Here is a 25,145-nt window from a genome sequence, read left to right as displayed (position 1 = left end):
GGATCAGATCCGATCAGCACTATGATAGGATCGGATTGTGGATTTGGTAGTGATATCCGCAGATCCGATCCGCATATCCGCATGTCTTATATAAATAGTATAGTTTAAGAAAGTAAATCATAATGTGATATAAATTTTAGTGTGTTATTTTATGAATTTTATGATATCTTGTTTTTAATTTTTTATGTTGTACTTTAACTTAAAATAATTAAACTTAGATCTTGTGTTATTTTTTTTATTATTCAAAAAAAATTTTATAGATAATATTTTAGGAATAAATAGACTTAAACAGATAAAAAAATAAATTTTTTGAATTTTTTTTATAAAAACAGTTAAATAAAATTTTAAAACAATTTTTTTAAATGATGTGAATATATCCAATATCTAATCTGTTTCGATTCGCAAACAAATTAAATCAGATCAAATTCGACCTGAAAAATACAAATATTATATCCGATTTGATCCGATTAATGCAGTATAAATTGAATAAAATTATAGACTATATTCAATTTGTATGCAGGCCTGCCCTATGTAAAATTATGATATTCCACATCCCATTAGGATCATGGGTGTGGAAAGATACAAGAAAGAGGGGGGTAGGTACGACTAATTAGGTTGCTATGCGGGCCTTATTTTTCATTTTATTATTTTGAAATTCTACGGTGCTGCTGTCACCAATTTATGTCCACAAAGTAAAATCACAAATTTATATTACGACAAATTTGATATTAATGACATCATATACTTATTATTTTATAATATTATTAATATAGTATTTTAAAATAATAAATATATGAAGTGATTAGCATTAGATTTGTTCTAATAACTATTTTTAATTGAAATTCTACATTTATATTATAATAGTTGCGACTTTCGACTTTTGCTAGTTTTTGTAGCTAGACAGTAACAGCACGAAAAGTAGACAATGTTCCATGATGTAGACACAAATTTATGTTAGTACCATAGACTTTTCCTTTGGACTGGTCATGGGAAATTTTCACAAAATAATAACAAAAAAAGTGAATATTTATTAGTAATAAAATATATTTTTTAATCATTTTAAAATATTACATTAGTTTTCATCCATCAAAATAATTGGTTGAATCGTCTCTTGTAACGCTGACTGTCCTATCATGTGTGATTTAAAGTGAAAAATAATTTCCAAAAACAAAAAATAATAAATTCTTAACGATTTTTAAAATTAAAACTAATGAATTCTTTTGAAATTATGATTTTTTTTTTCCTTTGAGCAAAATAAGTGAACTCAAGTGTTTTTTCTTTTGGAAACTTTTTGTGGTGGAAAAAGTATTTTCAAAACCTTTATGGTTTAAGATTCTCTATAAATCATAACCATTAAATTTTTGAATTAATGGCTCAAATTTAAAATTTTTATTAATAATATAATAATTATATATATGTTTAAATATTTTTATAAATACTTCTATTTTAAAATTATATTTTTGTCCTTTCTTTTCATCTTTTTTCTATCACCCTCTCTTGCTGGTGACGTCGCCGAAAGGAGGAGCACGAACGCCACGAGGAGCTGCCGTTGTCATCATCTTCTTGGACTGCCTCTGCGTGCGCTGTCTTCACCGTCGTTCATCCGCATCTTGCTGTCACCGAGCCACCGTCGTCGTTATCTAGATATTTCAAAGGCTGCCGCAAATGTTGAGTTCCGGTGCTTCGTTGGTGGGTTTGCATGGGCCACCGATAACAAAGCTCTAGAGAAAGCTTTCTCTGCCTACGGAGAAATCGTTGAATCGAAGGTCCGTCGAAGGTCCGTTTATTGCAGGTATCATCGATCGGGATCTGAACACCAATTCGGATTTGGATTTGTTATCGCTATCTATCTGATCTGTGATCTGTGTTCTGTGATATGTTTTTCGTTACTTGATCTCTGTGTTACTCTTGTTACATCGATAAGTTTCTATTCGGTTCTCGAATCTATTAATTATCTTTGTTCTTACTCAAATCTGATGTGAATTATTGTGGTTGTGTTTAAGTTATCAACGATCGCAAAACTGTAAGATCCAGAGGTTTTAGATTTGTGACCTTTGCTTCTGAGCAAGCCATGAAGTGATGCAATTGATGGCATGAACGGCTCCAATCTTGACGGCTGTAACATCACTGTCAACGAGGCTCAATCCTATAGAGGTGGCGGAGGCGGTGGCTTCAGAAGCGGAGGCGGCGGTGGTAGATACGGAGGCAGGGCCATCATAAAGGTGGATACAACAGAAACGGTGGTGGCGGCGGTGACTAAAAAAAAATGTGAGAAAAAGAAGAAGATGGAAGAAGAGAAAGAAGATGAGGATATTTATGTAATTTACTATTTTATTTTATAATTTTTTTATTTCAAGACCACCAAGAACCTGAATATACTTTTTCCATCTAAGACAAAGCCTTCTTTTGGACTTAAAGTGAACTCCAGTGCTAGAAAAAAAACATCTAAACCAGTTCACATTAATATAAGGATGTTTGCTACGGTACGATGATAAATTTATACATATCGATACATTTAAAATATAAACAAGTAATATTAAGCCACGTGAAATTTACTTTTCACATCAACATTTATTTTTTTTAAATATATATTATATCACCACTTTTACTAATATACCCCTTTAATTAAATAAAAATAAAAAATATTTTTTATTTAATTTTATAAAAAGTCTTAAACATCCTTATGTTATTTGATTAGATAAAAATATCTTTTTAAATTAATTAAATTTTAGAATTCAATTAATCCTAATCCTAATTTTATAGTTTCAAATAATTTAAACAGTAAAACAAAAATATATAAAAAAAATAAAAAATCAAAATTGTTCTTCTATTGTTGAATACATTGTTCCTCTTTCCTCTCAAGCTCCCCCCCTCCTCTCAAGCAAAGCAATGAAAGTCTCAAACTAAACCGGCAAAACCCTAACCCTAAATTCTTTGCCGCCTCAGTGCTTCCGCTTCTTCCTCTTCCCTCTGTCCGGAACCTAAGTAGCTCGTCACGTCGTCCCCATCCTCGCTGGCTTCTCTGCCTTCATTCAAATATGGCTTTCTCTTTTTGAAGGTTTGTTGTATAGTTCTATTAATTCTTCACGTGTTTGTCCTACCTAGTGATCATAACATGTCGGGCTCTCAACAGGCTCACCGGGAGGACGGCGACGAGTGCAGGGATTGCCATTGGAAGTGAGATGTCTGGTGGTGTATCAGAAGTCCATGCCCAAAACATTCGCTTCTTTGATTCATACAGCGCCATCAGAATAAAGACTTCTCCAGGGAGAGGTGGTTATGTTAGAAATGTCTTTGTCTCTAACATGACTTTAGAAAATGTTGACATTGCTATCAGGTTCACTGGTACATATGGGGATCATCCTGATGATAAATTTGATCCAAATGCATTACCATTGATAGAAAAAGATTACAATCAAGGATGTGATTGGCCAAAACATCAAGCGCACCGGCCTTCTAGAAGGCATAGAAGGAGACAACTTTGTAAACATCTGTCTATCAAACATCATCCTTAATGTGAGCTCAAGCTATTCATGGAACTACTCTAATGTCCAAGGATATTTCGATTTCGTTTCGCCGAAGCTTGCAAGCCTCTCAAGGAGAGAATATTCCCAGAGCATTGTTCAGACTGTTACAATTTGTCCAATCACCTGCAAAGTTCAAATAATCAAACAAGAGGTGCTTGGTTACTATCTTGGTAAATTGTGGAGTTTATAGCATTATATGCTACCCAAAAAAAAAGGGGTCACTTTATAGCTGAAATTTGATTGGTGCATTTTTTCAGCAGGACAAATTTCAGGTGACATACAATGTTGAGTTGGGAGTTGCTGATCTTGTGGTTGTGCATCTGCGGAAAGATACTGAGAGAGATGATTGTTTCTTGTAACTTGTGTGCAGTAAACAATAATTTGAGTGATTTATCATAAAATAGGAAGTTGAATTCAATGATTTCATGTCTTTTCTTTTTTTTGGGGGGGGGGGGGGGGGAGGGAGAAAAAGATAAGAAATTTTGTGTTTCCATTTATTTTTGAAGGAAAAGAATGTGTTTGGTTGTTGATAGAGAAGAGAATGAGATGCTGTTAGTTAGTTTGTTACCACTCTAAATTCCTTTTCTGTTGCAACTATATTTGATGTTGGAGAATTTGCACAAGTCCTAGGTAGTTGCTTCCCTTTTACTGCATCCTTAGATTTGAATAAGGAATCCAATAAACAAGCTTCCTAGTTCCTAGAATAGTGGAATCTAATCAATTTCATACCTCTTCTTTGCAATGAAAATAATAAAATAAAGCACATTAGTCATCATCACCACCAGATAACTTACTATTTGTCAGTTTCTTTTCAGTTTTTTATTTTTATTTTTTGGGTTGATGGATATTTAAGGCTTAATGATCTCTGTTTATGAACTATTTTATTAATTAAAAAAAAAAAGATAAATCAAATACTAATACTACATAATATGTATTTTATATTTTATATCATAAAATAAATGTGTACTAAGGAAATATATATAAAAAGTAGTACAAATATCATTTAAAAAAAATATATAATAAAAATGTTTAGTGAGCCATATATTTAGAAATTAGAAGTAAATTGACTGGAACAATACTAGGCAGGTGTAAATCATAAAGAAATTCAAGTGTCACAAAAGATGAACATCCCAAGTACACTTGGAATTGGTGAATCAATATAATTATAGAGATGAATGAACAATGAAGGAATCAAGAAATATAGTAGTATCAATTAAGGTTAGAATCCCAATTTTCAACATACTTTAGCTATGTAGTATGTATTATCTATCTAGGAGAGAATTCAGTTGCATCTTTGTTGATGATTGCACACACAACCACCCTTAAAAGATATGTTTCAAGTTCATATTCGGGTGATTGCAATTATGTGTAAAAGTGTTTACCTAACTTATTAAAAAAGTTAAAAATTAATATTTACTTTTAAAAATATAAAAATAAATAACTAGTTAATATTTAAAATTTATTATAAAAATTAAGTTAAATAAAAATTAGACACCAAATTATAAGCACTATAAAATTTATTTTAGATGGGTTGCTGAAAAATATTGTATCGACAATTTTTACCGTGGAGACATGTTTAGTTTATATTAAAAAATAAGTATAAACAAAAGAATTCAAACAAAAATAAAAAAATCGTAATTGTCATGTAGTCATGTTTAGTTTATATTATCTATTAAAAGTTGTTAGTTTCATCTCTTTTACTTAAAAAATTATTATGTACTATATTTTTTATGGACTTTTTTTGAAAATTAATGTTTCTATCTTTAGTTCAATTATAGTTGAATTTAGGTGAAACTTAATTTTCACTCTAACATTTTGATTCTTTGAACCATTTCTGTGTTGTAAGCTGAGTAAAATACCAATCCGGTCCCTGTCCATTTCCCCGAATGACAACGCAATCCTTAACCAAAAACACGATCCATTTTGGTCCCTGACCCTGTGTTCCATCTGCCAACGCGGTCCTTCTGTCACTTTCACGGCGAAAACTCGACGAAAATTGCTGACATGTCAGGCTCAAAAATGGACAGGGACCAAATTGTCTCTAAATTTAAATTGGTTAGAGGTTTATTTGTCCTTATTATTCTTTAAACAATATTTTTTAATTATTTTTTTATTCATTATATTAATATTCTTTTTTTAATAAATTATTAAATATATGGAATTAAAAAATTATTCAAATTTAAAAATATTATTTATTATGAAACCAAATAAATAATTTTCAAATATAATTTTAAATATATAAATAATAAACATTAAAATTTAGTTAATACATTAATAATAATTACCCTATGATATACTATTAGTATTATGATCTAACTAATTTTCACAATAAAGTAAAAACTAATGAACACATTATTTGATATATAGTAAATTTTTGTTGACTAATAACAAATTTAATTTTTTATCTCTTTAAACTTAATTAATAATTCTATTTGATATTTTTGTACTAAAATACACTATGAGTAGGCTACTAATACTAAATGAAATAAAACATAATAGAATTATTAATTTAGTTTAAAGAGATAAAAAAATTAAATTTGTTATTAGTCAAAAAAAATTTACTATATATCAAATAATGTGTTCATTAGTTATAATACTAATAGTATATTATAGGGTTATTATTATTAATGTATTAACTGAATTTTAATATTTATTATTTATATATATAAAAATTATATTTAAAAATTATTTATTTGATTTTATAATAAATGATATTTTTAAATTTGAATAATTTATTAATTAGTTTGTACTTATTTATTTAAAAAAATATTAATATAATGAATAAAAAAATAATTAAAAAATATTGTTTAAAGAATAAGAAGAACAAATAAATCCTAACCAATTTAAATTTAGAGACAATTAGGTCCCTGTCCATTTTTGAACTTGACACGTCAGCAATTTCCGTTGAGTTTTCACCGTGAAAGTGATAGAAGGACCGCGTTGGCAGACGGAACACAGGGTCAGGGACCGAAATGGATCGTGTTTTTTGTTAAGGATCGCGTTGTCATTCGGGGAAATGGACAAGGACCGGATTGGTATTTTACTTGTTGTAAGCTGGACAAGTAATGTTTTTGGTTAACTAGAATGAGCAATCACTTAATTAAGAATGTTGATTTTTCGTTACAATTATTGTACTTGATCAACTGAATGTGCCTTGGAAAAAATTGCCAATTTTTTTGAGTTATAATCCTAATATATTTCTAACACTTATTTTTTGAAATCTTTAAACTGAACATCAAAAAATTGAAGGAAATGCGAAAAAAAACTTAATACTAAGGAGGAGATATTATAAAGAGGAAATAAAAGAAAAAGTATGTACGCCTTAATTAAAAATTTAATACTAAAATATATTATTAGGAAAAAGAATTTCTAAATCAAACATTGCAGTTTTTATTGAGTTCAATTTTACTGTTCAATTCACGTGAAGAAAGAAACAAATGCAGAAATAATGTGAAAATAAACTGATAAAAAATACAAAATATAATTTATATTAAGTAATTTAAAATAAAAATAACAGAAAATGGTTTTAATCGATGTTTTGAAAATTGGTTCGGATTGACCGATCGAACCGGTTGAATTGTGAACCATTGCAAAAAATACTCGAAAAAGGTTAGTTGTTAATTTCAAAAACCACAATTAAACCATTGAACCGGTCAGGAATCGGTCGGTCTAACCGAACCGTGGCCCGACCGGTTTTTTGGGAAAACGAAGAACGCGTTGCTCTGTGATGTGCCCCTCCCCCTTTCGTTCCTAACTTTCCTTCCTTCATTCATTCTCCTCAGATCAAAGAAAGAAAACCCTAGCTACCCTCCACAGTCGCCGAACGGAGTGAGTGAGCCATTGCCGCCGTCCGTGGTTGTCCGAGGCTTCTCTCTTCTTCCTCGCTCGGCGTCCATCCTCCATCATCTTCGTCCTGTGCGCCGTCGTCTCGTCGCCGTTCGTTTATAACAAAAAAAAAAAAACAAAGCTTCGGTAGCGCTGAGAGCCCCTTGCCCCCTTCTCTCCTTCTTCACTCTCCAGAACTCAACTCAACGTCAAGGCCTCCCAACCAAAGAAAAAGTTAAAACCCTAGCCTCAGCCGCCGTTCGTTTGTCCGTCGATCCACTGCCGCCGTCTGTTCGTCAAACAGAACCCAGAGCCCCAGACTTCAAAGGTCAGTTCACTGCTCAATTCTTCCGCATTTTTTTTATGCCCTGTTTAATGATTATTTGATTACTGATTATTTGAATGTTTTGTATTAATTTTTTTGAATGATTATTTGATTACTGATGAGCCCTGGTTCTGCTGTGTTCCTGTTTTGTGTGTTGTGATTTCGCTGATTATTGAAGATCTTGTGATAATTGATTATTTGATTACTGCATTATCGTCTTTTGCACCTTTGTTGTCAATTCATATGTAGATGTTAATGGTTTGACATTCAAGAGGATTAAAGATAGCTTTTGTTATTATTTTTGTTTATTTTTTAATTTTTTTTTAATTGTGAATTGATACTAAATTGGCCCTTCTGTGTGTTTCCCAAGCTGCAGATTACTCCTGAGAATGGCTTATCAGAGAGTGACACTGATAAACTATTGTCACTCCTCCATGATCAGATATGATCCCAGTTTATACCTCAGTATATGTCTCTACTCGTACGCTTCAATGTTGTTGAATTGTTGACCTTTAGGGCATTTATTGTGCTGTAGGTAGTGTTGTAGTAATATTTATGGCTAGGATGAAATATTGGTTAGCAATAGAATGCTTTGATATTTTTGGTTCCTTGGTGTCAATGCTGAGAGCAATTAAGAGCAAGCATGTGTTATGATGCCCAAGTTGGTAGAAAGGGAGCCACAAGGTGGAAGAAGTATCAAGTATGTATTATTGAATTAAAAGATTTTTAAAAGCATGATTTGTATATTATCTAAAGAAAGTTGAGGTAGGATTCAATATTGAGGTAGTTGAGACCTGAATGGCAAGAACAAGTTACTTTCCAAGCATATTTCTATGTAATCTTATTTTGAATTCATGTGTTCTTCCTTCTTTTAATTCTTTGAATGTAATTACTGATCTTTCTTGGTACCCAGGAGTTTACTAGACATGTTTCAGTTCAATTATTTCCTCACTTCATTTCATTTAATCATATATTCATGTTCTTTTTCTTTTCCAAAATTAGTTGCTCTTTTTATTTGCATAGCTGTTATGACATAGTTTGTTTATTGAAGCTTCAGTTTTTACTAAAATTGAAGCCTTTCTCTTAATTCATGTATTTTTATTTCTTGTTTATTCTGAATTTTGGTTACAATTTGATCTAGTTGGAGGCAGGGAAGCAACTTTTAACTCAGTGAGGCTATCTTTGCTTCCGACCGTAAATGAAGAAGAAGAAGCATCCTAGAGAAGCTTTCTAACAGCATTAAGTTGTTTGTAATCAAATTTGAAACCTTGGACAATGATTCTTTAGAGTATTTTTATTTATAATTATATTTTAGAGTGATGCCATTTAATATTGTGCGCGCAAGTTTAAATTCATTAAGAGTGATGCCATTTATGAATGCTATGATTTCTTCTCAAATTTTATACTACTGAATTGCCACACGTGACTTGTGTGTAAGCTATAATAATAAATTTCTACATTCCATTCTTCAATATTTCAGTTTAAAAAAGCTATATTAATAGTCGGAACGGGGAAGAAGGAATTATGAAGTTGGAGGGAGATTGAAGGTCGCGTAACTCAATCATTAGGTAGAGATTGAAAAGGAAAAGAAAATATATATCTTCCACCTTCATTCAAATTCTTATACCCACCAGCAAACTAGATAATAAATAAAAAGCATATGTTTATCATGATTACCATACAATAATATACATAATAAAACATGTTCCACTCTTTCTACAGAAACTAATAACATTCTACATCACAATTATAAATCAATTAACACAGAATAATGGACTGTAGTTATCATTCCATGTACACAAGCCAACAACCAAAAAAGGACAGATACTTTGCTTTCCAAAAGAGAGAAAACAAAGTATCGAGGACAAAATTATGATGGTGGTGGATACTGCCATGGGTTGAATTCAACGGATTTATTATCAACCTCATAAGTGTCTGAGCTATCTATAGCAGCTCTATGCTGAGTGTATTTACCATTGTATTCACAGATTTCCAAGTCACCCCAAGGAGTGGTTGCCACTTCTTCAGTTATATCAAACCACTTTGTTTTGAAGGTTTCTCCTTTGGCCTCCCTTATTTTCTTTTCAGCCCGCTGCCTCTCCTCCAACCTGTAAGGTAACAGACACAACCTTATTACACATGCAATGTAAGGTGAAACTCAAAACATGTTTTTATGATCTTGTATAGCCTCAATGGGGGACAGATCACAGATCACAGATCACGATAACATAATTTTTTGGTCATGTCTTGGTACAATTACCTCATGCAAAACTATATATAAGTCAATATTGAGTATTGGTTGTAGGATGGCGATGGTTTACTATATTTCTGAAACAGAATGCAAGGGGAGTGAAAGAAATGGTAAGGGACCTCCTCTTTTCAGCACCAGATTTGGTTATGTTACCCATCTCAAGTGCATATCTATCTGGGCGTAAACGGGAGTCCGATGGCAAGAGTTTTCTTGGAGCTGTGTCGAAACTGTTTAATTTGTGCGCAAAGTATGTATAATCAAATTTGTCATCATTTGGAACATCAGCAACATGCCACACCTGTGCAGTCAGCATGCTTAGCTTGGAGAATTTGAGCTTTCACCATTTAGCTTATCAGCAAAATAAAAAGCATAATGTATGAAATCAAACTCACTGACCTCTTTCAATTCTGTACCTGGACGAGGCTCTCCTTCCAAATCACAAGGTTGATATTGCATTGACTCATTCCATTTCCCAGTTATCAAAATTTCAGGCTCCTCTGCAGCATTATAAACATATCCATCTACCTCATAGCGACCAGCCCTGCAAGATAATATTGATATTGATTGAGAATGAAGAAACAGCATTAATGGAGGAGTGAATGACAAGTTAAAGTAAAATATAGAAATATGAATAGCACAATACTAAGTTTCTTACTCAAGCCATCCACATGGTTAAAATAAAGGAGCACTTAAGTTGCACTGCTAGAAGTGAAGGAAATCGTAGGCAAAGCACCTGAGCTGCATTTTAATAAACACTTTCCTTTGCTTTTCTTTCTCAACTGATTTTCCCACTTTACATATACTTTCTTTGGCTTGTTGTGGTGGTAGATTTCAATTCTACTTGTTTGAACAAAACATTTATCTTATTCTTTTAACCCTGTAGGAACTTGAATTTTCTATAGTTTGAGCATATAGGATTTTTTTTTCTTTTGACCTTTCCCCTGGGAGTAAAGGATCCAAACATCTTTCTTGTTATGTTTAAAGGTTGTGAGGGCAAAGAAGAAGGACACAGGAACCGTGTATGCGATGAAGATCATGGACAAAAAATTCATTACTAAAGAGAACAAAACAGCCTACGTGAAGTTGGAACGTATAGTTCTCGATCAATTGGATCATCCTGGAATTGTGCGCCTATATTTCACATTTCAAGACACGTTTTCTCTATGTGAGTATTCCTGGATGCTTTTTCTCTTTGTACTTGCTTTTGCACTCTCTTACTCCTCTCTGCGATTTCTTCTCTACTTTCTTCTCCTCAAGTTTGCCAGGGTGGCCTATTTGCTATTTGACATTTTACCTCCTTTTTTTTTTTTCACTCTGTTCCTTTTTCATTCGAGAAGACATGGCATTTGAAACCTGTGAAGGTGGAGAACTTTTTGATCAAATAATCAGGGTAAGCTAACATAAAACTTGAAGGCAAGTGTTAAATGTGCTGCAGTATATATCTTGTTTGGAAAGAAAATTAAAAAAATTTCCATGGCACCTGCTGAAGGTGTGTTGGTCCCATAGGACAGAAAGTTTATTCCGATGTTAGGTATTGATGCAAAAACAATTAAATCATGACTTGCGCTTTGATTTTATTATGCTCTTTATAGTTTTCCATTGAGGGAAAAATTTTTCCTGGGGGTTCCCAAGATTCAAGATAAATAAATATGATATCAAACTAATTTAGATGTCTCATATCAAACTAATTTTTTGCCTTAAGCTTCCATTCTACTGATTTGACTGGATTGACTAACTGCCATAGTAAATTTGTTCATAAAGTATTATTCTAACCCTAGCTAACCATAGTTTACAGTATGAAAGTATGAATATAAGATGTAATATCTACATATTGAAAACTAATGACCTTGTGCCCTTTAACAAGATTCCTTTATTATAACAAGATCGATTGGCCGAAATTTCACAAAATTCATTACTTATATTTGAACATAAAAATCAACTTCTAACTTTAGGTATCATTCAAACACATTAATGTGAAGTACTTGAAGGAAATGTGCAATCAACTCCAATTCTAAAACGAGATATCAGATAGCAAATTTACCTGATTGGGAAAAAAATTAGGATTCACGCCATTCCACGGAGAAGGATGCTCTTCAGTTGCAAACGAGATAATCAATCAAATCATCTTTCACGTGAAGTTTTTGTTTTGTTATTTAAATTATTTGAAACTATAAAATTAGAATTAGAATTAATCGAATTCTAAAATTTAATTAATTTAAAAGGATATTTTTATCTAATCAAATAACATAAAGATGTTTAAGATTTTTTATAAAATTAAATAAAAAATATTTTTTATTTTTATTTAATTAAAAAGGTATATTAGTAAAAGTGGTGATATAATATATATTTAAAAAAAAATTAAATATTGATGTGAAAAATAAATTCCACGCGCCTTATTATTACTTGTCCATATTTTAAATGTATCGGTACATATGAATTTATCATCGTACCGTAACAAACACTTAATATAAGTTATTCGCTTTTGTTTTATATAAAATCCTTTATAAGCTTTTAAACCGAATTATATATATAGAGCCATTTCCACAACACTAATGCTATTCATGCAACTTAGCAAAAATATTATAAATGTATAAGATGTCTCTGGAACGGGTTGAAGGGTGGATCGGGAACCTGCGGATTAAGGCTGAAGCCGGGTCGCTTGACTGGAGCAATGGGGGGAGGTACCTGCAAAGACACTCCGACGCTCAAGTCAGAATGGATCTAAGAGGTATAAGGTGTGTGGAATGAATGAATACCTGGAGGGACCTGGGTCCTCTATTTATAGGCGATGGGAGTCGTCTTATCTTGTCCTGTTTGGCTAAGATAAAGGAGGCGTTTGAATTCGAAAGTCGGTTAGGACCTTTAGAGGGCCGGTTTCGGGCCTTCTGGAATAGGGAAACGGGTCAGACCCGAGGAACTGGGTTCGGGTTTAGCCTTGGGTCCGGGATCCGTGGGCCGGATCCATAACAGTTGCCTCCGCAGCGGGAGAGCGAGCAAGGTCGGTCTGTCGCTGGGAGGTGTGGTGCTTTGACCGCGGGCTGGGTCTTCAGTTTTCTCGGGTGTTCGCTCGGTTCTTTGGCGTGAGATCGGTGTCTCGGCCTCGGCTTTTGCCGGAAGGTTCGCCTGACCGTTTTGTTTTGACGTGACTCCTCCGAGCCTACTGCGTCTGTTGCGTTCTTCGAGGCGTGCTTGATTAGCTTCTATTTTCGAGGGGGGCATTTAATGCGAGGGGGTATTTCCTTTTCTACCCCTACGAGCCTAACCTCTGCCTAGGGTTATTAGTGTATTTTCGCCCCCTTTCCTTTGTAACCGTTTTGGCCTTTTACTTTAATTCCCTCGTTCGTTTTATTTTTCTTTCTTCGTTCTTTCTTGAAGAAATCTTCTCCTCTCCTTGCGCTACTACTCTCTGGTGTTTGTTTGTTGCTTCTTCTTCTCAAGCTTTTTCAGGATCATTTTCTGCGTTTCCAGATTGGTATGCTTCGCTTTTTCTTCTTTTTGTTTAGTGTATCTATTTGTTTCGTTTCTTCCATGCATTGCTTTGTCTGTTTCCTTTGTTGCTTTCATTTTTGGACTGTGTTTTGTGTGGTTTTCGAGCCTTTGGAGGGGCTGAGTGTGGTTGGGTTTGGTTAGCAGTGGCGGTGCACCACCGTGTTGGATTAGCAGTAGTGGTAGGTTTTTGTTCTAGCTTCTGCGTAGGGTTGTTAGGCTGATGGTGGTGCTCCTCCGTGTTTTAGGTATGCATCGGCGGAGAAATGAGGGTGTCGGCGCTCCCGTAGCTCCCTCCAGGGGCGTCCCCGCTCGCTACACTTGGGTGACTAGCGATGTGTGGGGCGTTCCGTCACGGATGACGGAGGCCGATCTTCAACGCCTCCGTGATCAGGGGGCGATCTGTGGTGGCGGTGAGATGGAGCGGCAGTACGAGCTTGCCCTTCCAGATGCCGACGAGCGTGTCTGTTATTTAAATCTTCATTCCCCCACTGTTCCGGACTGGATGTGGGTTTACGAGTCGATGTTTACGCGGCTCGGCGTGCGGTTTCCTTTCTCGCCGTTTGTTCAGGATTTGCTGAGTCGGTGTTCCGTGGCGCCATCTCAGCTTCATCCGAATAGTTGGGCTGCCGTGCGGTCTTTTGAATTGGTGTGCCGGTATCTCGATCTTCCAGCTTCTGTTCCTGTTTTTCTTTTTCTCTTCCTATGCACTCTCCCGACTAAAGAAGGGAAGCATAAGAAAGGATATATGTCATTCCGTGCTCAGCCTCATCGCCGAATTTTTGGGTTGTTTGAGGATTCCTTTCACGGTTTCAAAAGGGAGTATTTTAAGGTGCGTCCCGCTCAGGGGCATCATCCGTTTTGGTTGTCGCCGGAGGGCGTCTGCCGGTTTCCGACGTACTGGAATTTCCGTGCTGGCCCGTCGGTTTTGACTAAGTTCACCTATGATGGTTTGTCCCAGGAGGATAAGGATGTCGCCAACATTTTGTGGCATTTGTTTGGCGAGCGTCCGTTGAATCCTCGGGATGTCATGGGGGACCCCGAGGCTTGTCGGGCGTATATCGGTGTGTGCTTTGTCTCCTTCCTGATTTTTTATGTTTTTGTTTTTCCCGAGTTTGTAACTTGATTTTTTCTTTGGTTTCTTTTCAGTTGAGATGGCTGGTGGGCTGACTTCTTTGGCTAGGTTGAAGGCCGCGATGGGTCGGGAGGAGGGATCTTCGTCTCCTTCTACCCCTGTCTCTAATCCTGCCGTGGATTCTCAGCCGGTTTCTCAGGAGGTGGTTTTCTCGGGTGCACGGGCCGATGCTCAAGTTTCTCCTGTTCCTGCAAGCTCTCCTGAAGTCGTCGTGGTGACGGCTGCTGAGGCTTCTCAGAAGAGGAAGAGGCCTGAGGATCCGAGCAGCGAGACTTTTGAGGAGGAGCGTTTGGTGCCTAGTGTGATGGATTGTCGTTTCGATGCCCCGGGTTTTATTGATCAACACTTGATGCCTGGTACGGAGCCGTTTTTTTATGGTTGCGATGTTTCGTTCCAGGCCAAGTCGGTGTACCGTGCCCTCCTTCGGTCTGCTGTCGTTGTTCGGAAGGCTGAGCCTGTGATGGCTCAAGTTGGTTTGCTGGATAAGAAGCTCTGTCATTCTCAGGCCGAAATGGTTAAGCTGAAGGAGAAGCTTGAGGCTGCCGAGATTGCGAGGGAAAAGGCAGTGAAGTCTTCTGAGGAGGCCGGGGCAGAGATTTTTTGGCTTTCCGAGGTTGAGACTTTACTTCTTTCTCAACTGGGCGAGGAGCGGCAAAAGGCTTCTAATGCGGGTTCTCAGGCTGCCGTGCTTCTCGGTGAGACGGAGGTTTTGAAGGCCGAGGTTGCTGCCTTGAAGAGGGAGAAAGCGGAGTTGTTGGCTGATGCTAAGGATGCGATTGCTGCTACCGAGGAGACGATGAAGGCACAGGCCCTGGTGCTGGCTCCGGGCGTGGACGTGTCCGTGATGGGAGCGTTCAAGACCGTTCGCGATGGCCGGATAGTCGACCTCGAGTAGCTTTATCTCTTTTGTACTTTTGTATTTTTGTCTTGAGACTTGGTTTGTTTTTCGGATATTTTGGTTTGGCCGTGGGCCGTGTAACCGTGACTTCGTGATTTCGGTTTTTGTTTAATGACTATTTCGGCCGTTCGGGCCTCTTTGTATATTCTGTTGAACGCTATTCCGTTTTATTGGTTTCTCCGGACCGTCGTTTGGTTGGGTTTTTGTGGATATCCGTGTGTTTGGGCCTGGGGGGTGATCAGTCCCCCAATCGTGGCCGCGTTTTTGTTTCGTATTTGAAACGTTTAAAGAGGGTGGAAATAGCTTTTTGATGAAATATTTAAAGTTTGGGCCTCGTTAAAACCCTTCATTGGTGGGGGAAAGAGTACCCGAGTTTGATACTTAAGCGAAAGTAAAGTTCAAGAGTCGAAAAATGGGGAGACACATAAATAAATAGCGTTAAAGAAAGGGGGTGATTTAGTTGGGTTGGCCTAGGTGTAGTATCACCGTAGATTGGCAGCGTTCCAGGTCCTCAGGACTTCGACGCCGTTAAGCCGTTCGAGTTTATATGCTCCTTTTCCGATTACTGCCTTGATCCTGTATGGTCCTTCCCAGTTGGAAGTGAGTTTCCCTTCTCCTCGGGTCGGGGGACCGATGTCGTTTCGTCGTAAGACGAGGTCGTCAGTTGCGAATTCTCGCCGGATGACTCCGTGATTGTATCTTAGGCTGATTCTCTGTTTTAGAGCTAGCTCTCTGAGATGGGCTATGCTTCTTGTTTCGTCAATGAGGTCTCGTTCTGCCTCCTCGTCGTTACCTCCGACTATTTTTCTGGGGCTTGGGTCTCCGATCTCTACCGGGATGACCGCCTCCACATCATATGTTAATCGGAAAGGTGTTTCTCCCGTGGTCGTCTGAGGTGTGGTTCAGTATGACCATAGGACCGATCCGAGTTCGTCGGCCCATAGTCCTTTGGCTTCGTCGAGCCGCTTTTTGAGTCCTTTGACGATTATTTTGTTCGCGGATTCCACCTATCCGTTTGTCTGAGGGTGTTCTACCGAGCTGAAACGGTGAGATACACGTAGTCCTTCTAAAAATTCTCTGAACTTTTTGTCGGCAAATTGGGTTTCGTTGTCCGAGATAACGATCTCGGGGATCCCGAATCGGGTGATGATCTGTCGCCAGAGGAATTTTCGGCATTGGGTTGCCGTTATGGAGGACAGGGGTTCGGCTTCGATCCATTTAGTGTAGTAGTCTATGGCGACGATGAGGTATCTGAGTTGGCCGGGTGCCGTAGGGAAGGGCCCGACGAGGTCGATACCCCAGGTGCCGAACGGCCGTTCTGCCGATATGGTGCTGAGCTGGTGAGGCGCAGCTTGGTGGATATTGGCGTGCCTTTGGCATTTGTCGCAGTTTTTAACTATTTGTATGGAGTCTCGGATGATTGTGGGCCAGAAGTAGCCTGCCCTGATGACCTTTTAGCCTAACGTTTTGCCTTCGACGTGGTGGCCGCAGCAGCCTTCGTGGATTTCGCGGAGTATGTACTCCGTGTCCCTGGGTTCAACACATTTGAGCAGGGGTTGCGGGAATCCGCGTTTGTATAGTTGTCCTGCAATAATAGTATAGTTGGCGGCTTCCCTCGTTATTCGCTTTCCCTCTTTGGGGTCTGGTGGCAGTGTTCCGTCGAGGAGGTACTGTAGGATAGGGTAGGTCCAAGATCCCTGGTTTGAGAATGTCAGATGAGCGTTGGTTGTTGTTGACACGGAGGGTGACTTAACGACTTCCTGGATTAGCGATTTGTTACCGTGTCCAAGTTTAGTACTGGCTAGTTTGGAAAGCAGGTTTGCCCTGGCGTTTCGTTCCCTAGGAACGTGCTGTATGGTAACGTGCTCGAATCCTTCTTTTAGTTTATTTACCTTGGCGAGGTATTGTTGGAGTTAGGGGATCTCGTGTTTGGTAGTCTCCGTTAATTTGGAAACTGACTACCTGTGAGTCGGTACTTACCTCTATGATTTTTGCTCCGACTTCCCGGGCAAGGGCTAGGCCTGCCAAGAGGGCCTCGTATTCTGCTTGGTTGTTTGAGACCGGGAATTCGTACCGTACTGACTGTTCAATTACGACTCCGTTACGGCTTTCGAGGATGACTCCGGCGCCTCCGGAAGTGATGTTCGAGGAGCCGTCAACGTGTAGCTTCCACGACTCGGGGGTGGAGTCTCCTGGTGTCATTTCGGCGATAAAGTCGGCCATGGCTTGTGCTTTGATCGCGTATCGGGGTTCGAACTTGATATCGAACTGGGATAATTCGATGGACCATGCTAGCATTCTGCCTGCTAGGTCGGGTTTCTGTAGTACCTGCTTGACCGCTTGGTCGGTTCGGACCGTCACGGAATGGGCCTGGAAGTATTGTCGTAGGCGCTGGGAGGCCGTAAGGAGTGCGAAAGCTAGCTTTTCTAAGCGTGAGTAGCGGCTCTCCGCGTCCTGTAAGACCTTGCTTATGAAGTATACGGGTTTTTGTTCTTTTTCTTGTCTTCACGGATAAGTGCTGCTGCGAGCGCCTCTTCTGTTATGGAGAGGTACAGGTAGAGTGTTTCTCCTGTCTGGGGTTTGGCGAGGATTGGTGGCTCCGTTAGGACTTTCTTAAAATGTTGGAAAGCTTCTTCACATTCTGTCTCCCATTTGAAAGGTGTTCCTTTTTTCATTAGTTTGAAGAAGGGGATTGCCTTTTGAGCTGATGCCCCGAGGAAACGTGATAACGCCGTTAATTGGCCGGTGAGCTTTTGGATTTCTTTGAGGTTTTTTGGGCTTGTCATCTCGAGGACAGCACGGCATTTCTCTGGGTTTGCTTCAACTCCGCGTTGTGTGATCATGAAGCCGAGAAACTTTCCTGCCTCCATTCCGAAGGCACACTTTGTTGGGTTGAGCCGCATTTGGTGCTTTCGTAGGGTGTTCATGATGACCTCGAGGTCGTTGGTGAGTTGTTCGCCGGATTCAGTCTTGGCGAGCATGTCATCTATATATACTTCTAATTTGCTTCCGGACAGGTGTTGAAATATTTTGTTGACGAGTCTTTGATAGGTGGCTCCGGAATTTTTCAGGCCGAAGGGCATCACTGTGTAGCAGTATGTCCCGTCTGGGGTGATGAACGCTGTCTTCTCTTCGTCTGGTCGGTGCATCGGGATCTGGTTGTACCCGGAATATGCGTCCATGAAGCTGAGGTATCGGTGGCCGGATGCGGCATCTACTAGTCCGTCGATGTTTGGTAGGGGAAAGGCATCCTTTGGGCAGGCCTTGTTGAGGTCCGTGTAGTCGACGCACATTCGCCATTTCCCGTTAGATTTCTTTACTAGCACGACGTTGGCTAGCCAGGTCGTGTAGGGGAGTTCCCTGATGAAGTTGGCTTCGAGTAGGGCTTTAACTTGCTTTTTGACCTCGGCGGCCCGGTCAGGTGACATTTTTCGTCTCCTTTGTGCTACGGATTTAGCTTTGGGATCCACGGCGAGTCGGTGGGACATTAGGTCGGGGCTTATTCCCGGCATGTCGGCTGGTGTGAATGCAAACAGGTCTCTATTTTTTTTCAGGAGTTGAGAGAGTTCCTCTTTGAGGTCATATGGGAGGTTCCTATTAATGAAGGTGTATTCATCTTTGGTTGGCCCTATTTGTAGTTTTTCCATATCTCCTTCTGGTTCTGGCCTGGGTTGGCCGTCTTGTCGGGCATCCAGGTCGGCTAGGAATACCCCGGCCGCGTCTCGGGACTTCTTTCTTAGGGCTAGGCTGGTGTTGTCGCATTCGGCTGCGACTTCTCGGTCCCCGTGGATGGTACCGACGGAACCGTCGTCGGTTCTGAACTTCATAAGGAGGTATTTGGTAAAGATGACTGCGGAGAAGTCATTGATTCTTTTCCTTCCGAGGATCACGTTATAGGCTGTGGAGTCTTTTAGGACTACAAATTCAGATAGGATTGTCTTCTTCTGGCTGCTTGTTCCTATGGTGATGGGAAGTGTGATTGAGCCATCTGGTTTGAGAAAGTTGTCTCCGAGTCCCGTGACGCCGTTGCGGTGTGTTTGGAGGTTGTCGTTGTGGAGCCCGAGTTTATCGAAGGCTCCTCGGAAAAGGATGTTTGAGTCTGCCCCGGTGTCTACCAGTATCCTTCGTACTAGTCCTGTTCCGATTCTGGCCGAGATGACGAAAGGGGCATCCTCGGCCGAGGTATCGTGCTGGCAATCCTCTGGTAAGAAGGTTATCGTGTTGTCGGCCGCAGCGGTTGGGGTTTGGTTTTTGACAGCCATTACTTTGAGATCTTTTTTATCGTTAGTTTTGACTTACTTGACACGTCTTTGCCTGTGATGATGTTTACTATGATGGTCGGGTCTTCCTCCGGGCTTTCCCTGGGGGGTTGCTTTTGGATTCTTGGGTTACGCCCTTCCCTCTCTGGCGATCTGTCTCTTTCCGCGCGTCTTGGTTCTCTGATGATTTTGGCGAATTCTGGGAGTTTGCCGTCTCGTATGGCTTGTTCGAGGGCGTCTTTAAGGTCGAAACAGTCTTGAGTCTTGTGGCCGTAACCTCGGTGGTAGTCGCAGTAGAGGGTTTTGTTGCCTCCCGTCCTTTCCTTGAGTTGTCGGGCTTTCGGAATTATACCTCGGTCTTCTATTTGGTGATATATCTCGGTAATTGGTGCTGTTAGGGGCGTGTAATTGGAGAATTTGCCAATTCTCGGTGGTCGGCTTGTATTTGCCGATCTGGGGTGGTCCCTTTGATTCTCTTTGGGTGGTGGGTTTTGGCGAGAAGCCGAGTTGCTGTGTTGGGTGTTACCGTTTTGCCGTTTGTTGGCGGCGACGACCTGGCTGACTTCTTCGTCATTGATGTAATCTCTGGCGACGTTCTGGATCTCGTGCATGGTCCATACTGGTTTGGTGGTGAGGTGTTTGCGAAAATCTTAGTTCATGAGTCCATTGGTTAGGCAAAGGCTTGCGACGGAATCCGTGAGTCCGTCGACCGTCAGGCATTCGTCGTTGAAGCAGTCGAGGTATTTCCTTGTGGATTCTTCTTGTTTTTGCGTGACTCCCAGTAAGCTGATGGGGTGTTTGGCTTTAGTGATTCTGGTTGTGAATTGGGCCATGAATTTTCGTGTCACATCGTGAAAACTGGCTATGGATCTGTTTGGGAGGGCGTTGAACCATTTGATCGCCGGTCCTGCTAGGGTTACCGGGAAGGCTCTGCATCGGACCGCGTCGGTCGCTCCTTCCAAGTTCATTCTGGCTTCGAAGGCCGTTAGGTGTTCCTGGGGATCTTTGGTTCCATCATACTTCATGTCGGTAGGTTTGTCGAAACCTTTGGGGAGTTTTGCTCTTAAGATTCTTTCTGTGAAGGGTGTAGCTCCCATTATTATATGGTCGTTTCTCGTGCGCTTGGTGTTTCGGTCCCTCCGATCTTCGTCTGAGTAGGGTTGGTAACTCAGATTTCGGGAAGCGCTGCGGTTGTGTTTCTTGTTGTATCGCCGTTCTGGTGACTTCTCGTGTCTGTGGTCACGCGAGGTGCTGCGACCGTCTCTTCTGTCGTGTCGTCGGGTTGGCGACCTACCGCGGCGAGACCTTGATCTGGAAGTTGCGTGGCTTCCGTGTTCGTTGTTGTGTTTTTCTCTATTGGTCAATTTGCCTTCGAGTTCCTGGACCCGGAGGCAGAGATCCTGGATGATCTGTGCCGCTTTGTCCCTAGCTTTCTCAGGATGTCGTTGGTCCGTGACGACGTGGTCGTTCGTGTGTTGGATAGTACTCGCTATTCTTGCTTGGTTTGTGACCTCCCGGTGTTCTGGGGTTGGGTTAAGCGGTAGGGAGTTATCCTGGCTTGAGGGGGTCTCCTCCAGGACGTCCCCCATTCGGCTCGGCTGGCGCAAGTTCCCCACAGACGGCGCCAATGTACGAGATGTCTCTGGTACGAGTTGAAGGGTGGATCGAGAACCTGCGGATCAAGGCTGAAGCCGGGTCGCTTGACTGGAGCAATGGGGGGAGGTACCTGCAAAGACACTCCGACGCTCAAGTCAGAATGGATCTAAGAGGTATAAGGTGTGTGGAATGAATGAATACCTGGAGGGACCTGGGTCCTCTATTTATAGGCGATGAGAGTCGTCTTATCTTGTCCTGTTTGGCTAAGATAAGGGAGGCGTTTGAATTCAAAAGTCGGTTAGGACCTTTAGAGGACCGGTTTCGAGCCTTCTGGAATATGGAAACGGGTCGGACCCGAGGAACCGGGTTCGGATTTAGCCTTGGGTCCGGGATCCGTGGGCCGGATCCGTAACAATAAATAATAAATAAAATATTTAATTATTTTACTAATCTCTATAATTTTATTAAATTTAAATTAATTTTTTATATTTATTTTTTCTTTTAATTAAGTCTAACCCCTCTTTATTAATTTATTATTTTGGGCGGGGAACCTGCATATGCATCTACATGTTGTATTGCTTTGTCGTTTTGTGTAGTTGTGATTTATGAGTAAATATGTTTTGAACAGGTGTAGTCGATTGAAGTTGATAGCTGAGAGTCGTTAGATGAAAATTTAGTCAAATCAATCAAATCATTTAACGACTCTCAGTTATCGAACTTCACGTGAAGATGATAGCTGAGAGCCACTAAACAAAAATTTAGTCAAATCAATCAAATCATCTAACGGCTCTCAGCTATCAACTTCACGTGAAGTCGACTGGACCTGAATTTCTACCTTCTGCCAAACTTTAAATACTCTTTCCCATGCATGTAACTATTTGTTTGATTGGTTTACTTTCGTTTCGGTGTTACTCTAACTTGGAAGCCAGGGTTGTTTAGTCTTACATACTCTGTTGAAAACTTTGGTGTTATCTCATGCTGATATGGCAGTTAAGATCAAGAAAAACCAAGATTTGTTATAGTTGCTATGATTTCTGGTTCTTGACATTCATTCTATTAATTCTGAGACAGTTCTTCCCGGTGTTAATAATACCCGAAATTAATAAGGTGAAATTTCAACGAAAGAATCTTCACCAAAAACAATGAGGGAAAAACGACAATAATTAACGATAATATTACAAATTTACAATAGATATATGGTGCTGATGATCGATGACATTTAGAACACGACGCCAGGAGGGTCATTATCACTACGTAGTTATATTCAAATTAAACTATAATGAAACCTTAGCTACATTTGAAAACTTCTATATAAAAAAAAAACTTTGTCTTCTAATCTATATCATTAATAATAAAGATATATAAAAAATTGTAGACACTCATACGCAGTTGTATTCATATAAAGTTGATAATTAATAGTTACCAAATAATAATTTAATCAAATTTATTAAATTATTTGAGAATTATTAACTATAAACTTTATACGAAAACAAATAAAATGCGAATTTTTGCTATAAAAAAGTATAGCATAAATATAATTTTTCTTTTATTTTTATAGCATAATTCTTAAGTGATGATTAAGTAGTAACAAAACTTAAATCCTTTTCCCGAAAATTTTTACTTTTATATTTTGCTAAGTATAGGGTCAGTCATGAACTCAAAGCCATTGCTAAAACGCTCTTGAGGAGTAGAAGCATCAAAGCCTTGGTTTGAATAGTGGAAGACGTAGACGTTGTATTCCACAACAGCATCACCTTTGTAATAATCCACTGAGTAAGTCTTAGCACGAACAAACCCACGCGCGAATCGGAACGCGCCGGTTCCACCAACGATCGGCATCTCTCTGACGGGGTCAAAGATGTAATTCCGGCCAAAGAGGCTGAGGGTGCTGCCGTTGAACTTGCCTTCTGTGAATGTTATGGTCATACCCATCACAAGCTCTAAATCAATGTCCTCGCGTTGTGTCACCATTGTGTAGAATCCTTGCGCCTTTCCAATGAGTTTGGAATCGGGTTCGGGTCCGACAGTTAACGGGTCTTCGAGCATTACCAAGGACCCGAATGGAAGTGGGGCCTTAGATTTTCCCATAAGTGGACTTATGGAAATGATTATGGTAGCATTTGGGCCCGTAACAACATCATGGAAGTAGAATCGGATGCGAGTTAGTTTCTCCTCCACGAAACCTAGGGACGTGGAGGAGATATTTTGGTAGTAGGCGGCGGCGGCAACGAGGGAGGAGAAGAGGGTGGCAGAAATGAAGACGGTTTTGGATATGGCCATGGTCAATGGCAATGAGACTTTCTATAAGAGTGGACTATATTTATAGGAAGTTCTTGGATTAATGATAGGAACTGCTTTCATTTATTTATTAGAAATGATAGGAACTGCTTTCATTATTTTTTTTTCATAATACACGCATAATCTGTCCCAAAGACTTGATTAATTCAGTCCAATAAATTAATGATAGTTAATTAGAGAATTAATTTGTAAATTAAAGTTTAGTCGTAGATATTTCAAGTTGCTTAGAGATGAATTAGAGTCTGTTTGGAAAGTAGCAAAAGCTATTTTTTTTTTTTTTTTTTACTTTTGGATTAGAAAAAATCATAATCTGTGTGTTTGGTACTATTTTAAAAAAAACTTTTAACTTTTTAAAAAGTTAATTTGCAGCTTTTTGAAAAAGTAGAAATATATGATTTTGCTTTTGGATAAGTCTTTTTATCACTTACTTAAAAAAAATTTAATTTCAAAACAAAAAAAATCTACTTTTCTTCTTAACTATGTGAAAAATATACTGACCCTTCACCACCATTTTCACGCAAGGTCTGCTAGAAGCACTAGCCTTCCACCATCATTCTCACGCAATGTTCCAAACCTCACCATTTTCACGTAATAATTTAAAGTATTGATCCTCCACCACCACCATTTTCATACAATATTGCATCTAAATAACCTACTGCATATATTCCTTCTAAGCATTTTTTTATCATTTTATTACTCTATTTTTTATTATTAAATTTGTATTTAACTGTGGTATGAAATTTTAGTTTTAATTTTATTTTTTTCATATGTGGTTTTGCAGCTTGCTATTATTTTCATAGTTAATTATAACAAGTTCTTGACTTCAGTAAAGGAGAAGAAAATTCTAATAGGAGTAAAAAAAAAAGCAACAAAATATACATTGACACACATTTTATATTTATTTTTTATTTTCACCTACCATATCATACACAATAATAGTGATTAGGTTATGTAAAATTAACATTTAATATTGGAAAATATTTGTTATCATTGTTATTTTAATATTCATTCTCTTCTATAAAAAAAATTTATTTTTTAAGTTATTTATCCAAACGCTACAACTTTAAAATAAGTACTTTTATAACTAAAAATCCAAATACAAAATAACTTATTTATAAGCTGCTATTAATAAAAGTCCTTATGTTTTAAACTTTTTCTTTAAAAGAACTTATTTAAGTTATTTACCAAACTGGCCTTATATAAGCCTTGTCGCACGAGTTTACATTTATTATACTAAAGAATAAACAATACATAGGCAGGCTAGGGGAAAAATAAAAATACTCCTAAACACTAAAAACAAGCACAACTAGCTTACATAATTTAGTTTATACGATGAATAACTTGGGGACGTTTACTAAAGAAACCTTGGGATCAACGTTGCCCCCCAACAAAAACAAGTGTTTGGAAATTGGAATATATAAGAAGTTTAATTAATAAAGAAATCTTAAAACGAGCCGTTTTTAATAATTTTGATCATTTTTTAATTACTATAAATATTAAATTATTTTTAATAAATAAATTTTATTAATTTATATATATAAATTT

General features: G+C 38.6%; 3 protein-coding genes, 1 long non-coding RNA gene and 2 pseudogenes across 4 annotated transcripts; 3 read left to right on the top strand and 3 right to left on the bottom strand.

Annotated features, from left to right (window-relative positions):
* The first annotated feature begins 1,496 nt into the window (after nt 1–1,496).
* LOC110263607 (31 kDa ribonucleoprotein, chloroplastic-like) lies at nt 1,497–4,003 on the top strand (annotated as a pseudogene).
* On the top strand, nt 3,183–3,701 carry LOC107646249 (putative polygalacturonase; annotated as a pseudogene).
* A 3,281-nt stretch (nt 4,004–7,284) lies between the features above and the next one.
* Nucleotides 7,285–8,665, top strand: LOC107645388 (uncharacterized). The gene is made up of 2 exons (XR_001621449.3): nt 7,285–7,680; nt 8,054–8,665. It is a non-coding gene; the product is annotated as an uncharacterized LOC107645388 (long non-coding RNA).
* Nucleotides 8,666–9,196: 531 nt separating this feature from the next.
* On the bottom strand, nt 9,197–10,513 carry LOC107645386 (oxysterol-binding protein-related protein 3B-like). The gene is made up of 3 exons (XM_016349398.3): nt 10,325–10,513; nt 10,048–10,226; nt 9,197–9,785 (listed from the first exon to the last, which is right to left on the bottom strand). Exons 1-3 carry the CDS (start codon nt 10,511–10,513, stop codon nt 9,548–9,550), a joined length of 606 nt encoding a protein of 201 aa, XP_016204884.1. The 3' UTR covers nt 9,197–9,547.
* A 5,416-nt stretch (nt 10,514–15,929) lies between these two features.
* LOC148554434 (uncharacterized) lies at nt 15,930–17,649 on the bottom strand. Its single transcript, XM_088489845.1, has 4 exons — nt 17,428–17,649; nt 16,912–17,207; nt 16,482–16,818; nt 15,930–16,337 (listed from the first exon to the last, which is right to left on the bottom strand). Exons 1-4 carry the CDS (start codon nt 17,647–17,649, stop codon nt 15,930–15,932), a joined length of 1,263 nt encoding a protein of 420 aa, XP_088345971.1.
* A 5,147-nt stretch (nt 17,650–22,796) lies between these two features.
* LOC107645383 (pterocarpan synthase 1) lies at nt 22,797–23,618 on the bottom strand. Its single transcript, XM_016349396.3, has one exon. The coding sequence runs from the start codon at nt 23,580–23,582 to the stop codon at nt 22,926–22,928; it is 657 nt and encodes a 218-aa protein (XP_016204882.1). The 5' UTR covers nt 23,583–23,618; the 3' UTR covers nt 22,797–22,925.
* Between the last annotated feature and the right edge of the window lie 1,527 nt (nt 23,619–25,145).

This window comes from Arachis ipaensis, chromosome B6 (assembly GCF_059453495.1).
Source record: "Arachis ipaensis isolate K30076 ecotype BB chromosome B6, ASM5945349v1, whole genome shotgun sequence".
Lineage (NCBI taxonomy): Eukaryota > Viridiplantae > Streptophyta > Magnoliopsida > Fabales > Fabaceae > Arachis > Arachis ipaensis.
This window is presented reverse-complemented; position numbering and strand designations above follow the sequence as displayed.

Coding starts and splice junctions, on each gene's coding strand:
- LOC107645386 (XM_016349398.3), bottom strand. CDS start 10,513: ATGCTGTTTCTTCATTCTCAATCAATATCAATATTATCTTGCAGGGCT. Junction 10,227..10,324: donor CAGGTACAGAATTGAAAGAG/GTCAGTGAGTTT, acceptor CTGACTGCACAG/GTGTGGCATGTTGCTGATGT. Junction 9,786..10,047: donor TCTGGTGCTGAAAAGAGGAG/GTCCCTTACCAT, acceptor GTTACCTTACAG/GTTGGAGGAGAGGCAGCGGG.
- LOC148554434 (XM_088489845.1), bottom strand. CDS start 17,649: ATGACACCAGGAGACTCCACCCCCGAGTCGTGGAAGCTACACGTTGAC. Junction 17,208..17,427: donor TCGGAGCAAAAATCATAGAG/GTAAGTACCGAC, acceptor TCGCTAATCCAG/GAAGTCGTTAAGTCACCCTC. Junction 16,338..16,481: donor TATCTCACCGTTTCAGCTCG/GTAGAACACCCT, acceptor ACCACACCTCAG/ACGACCACGGGAGAAACACC.
- LOC107645383 (XM_016349396.3), bottom strand. CDS start 23,582: ATGGCCATATCCAAAACCGTCTTCATTTCTGCCACCCTCTTCTCCTCC.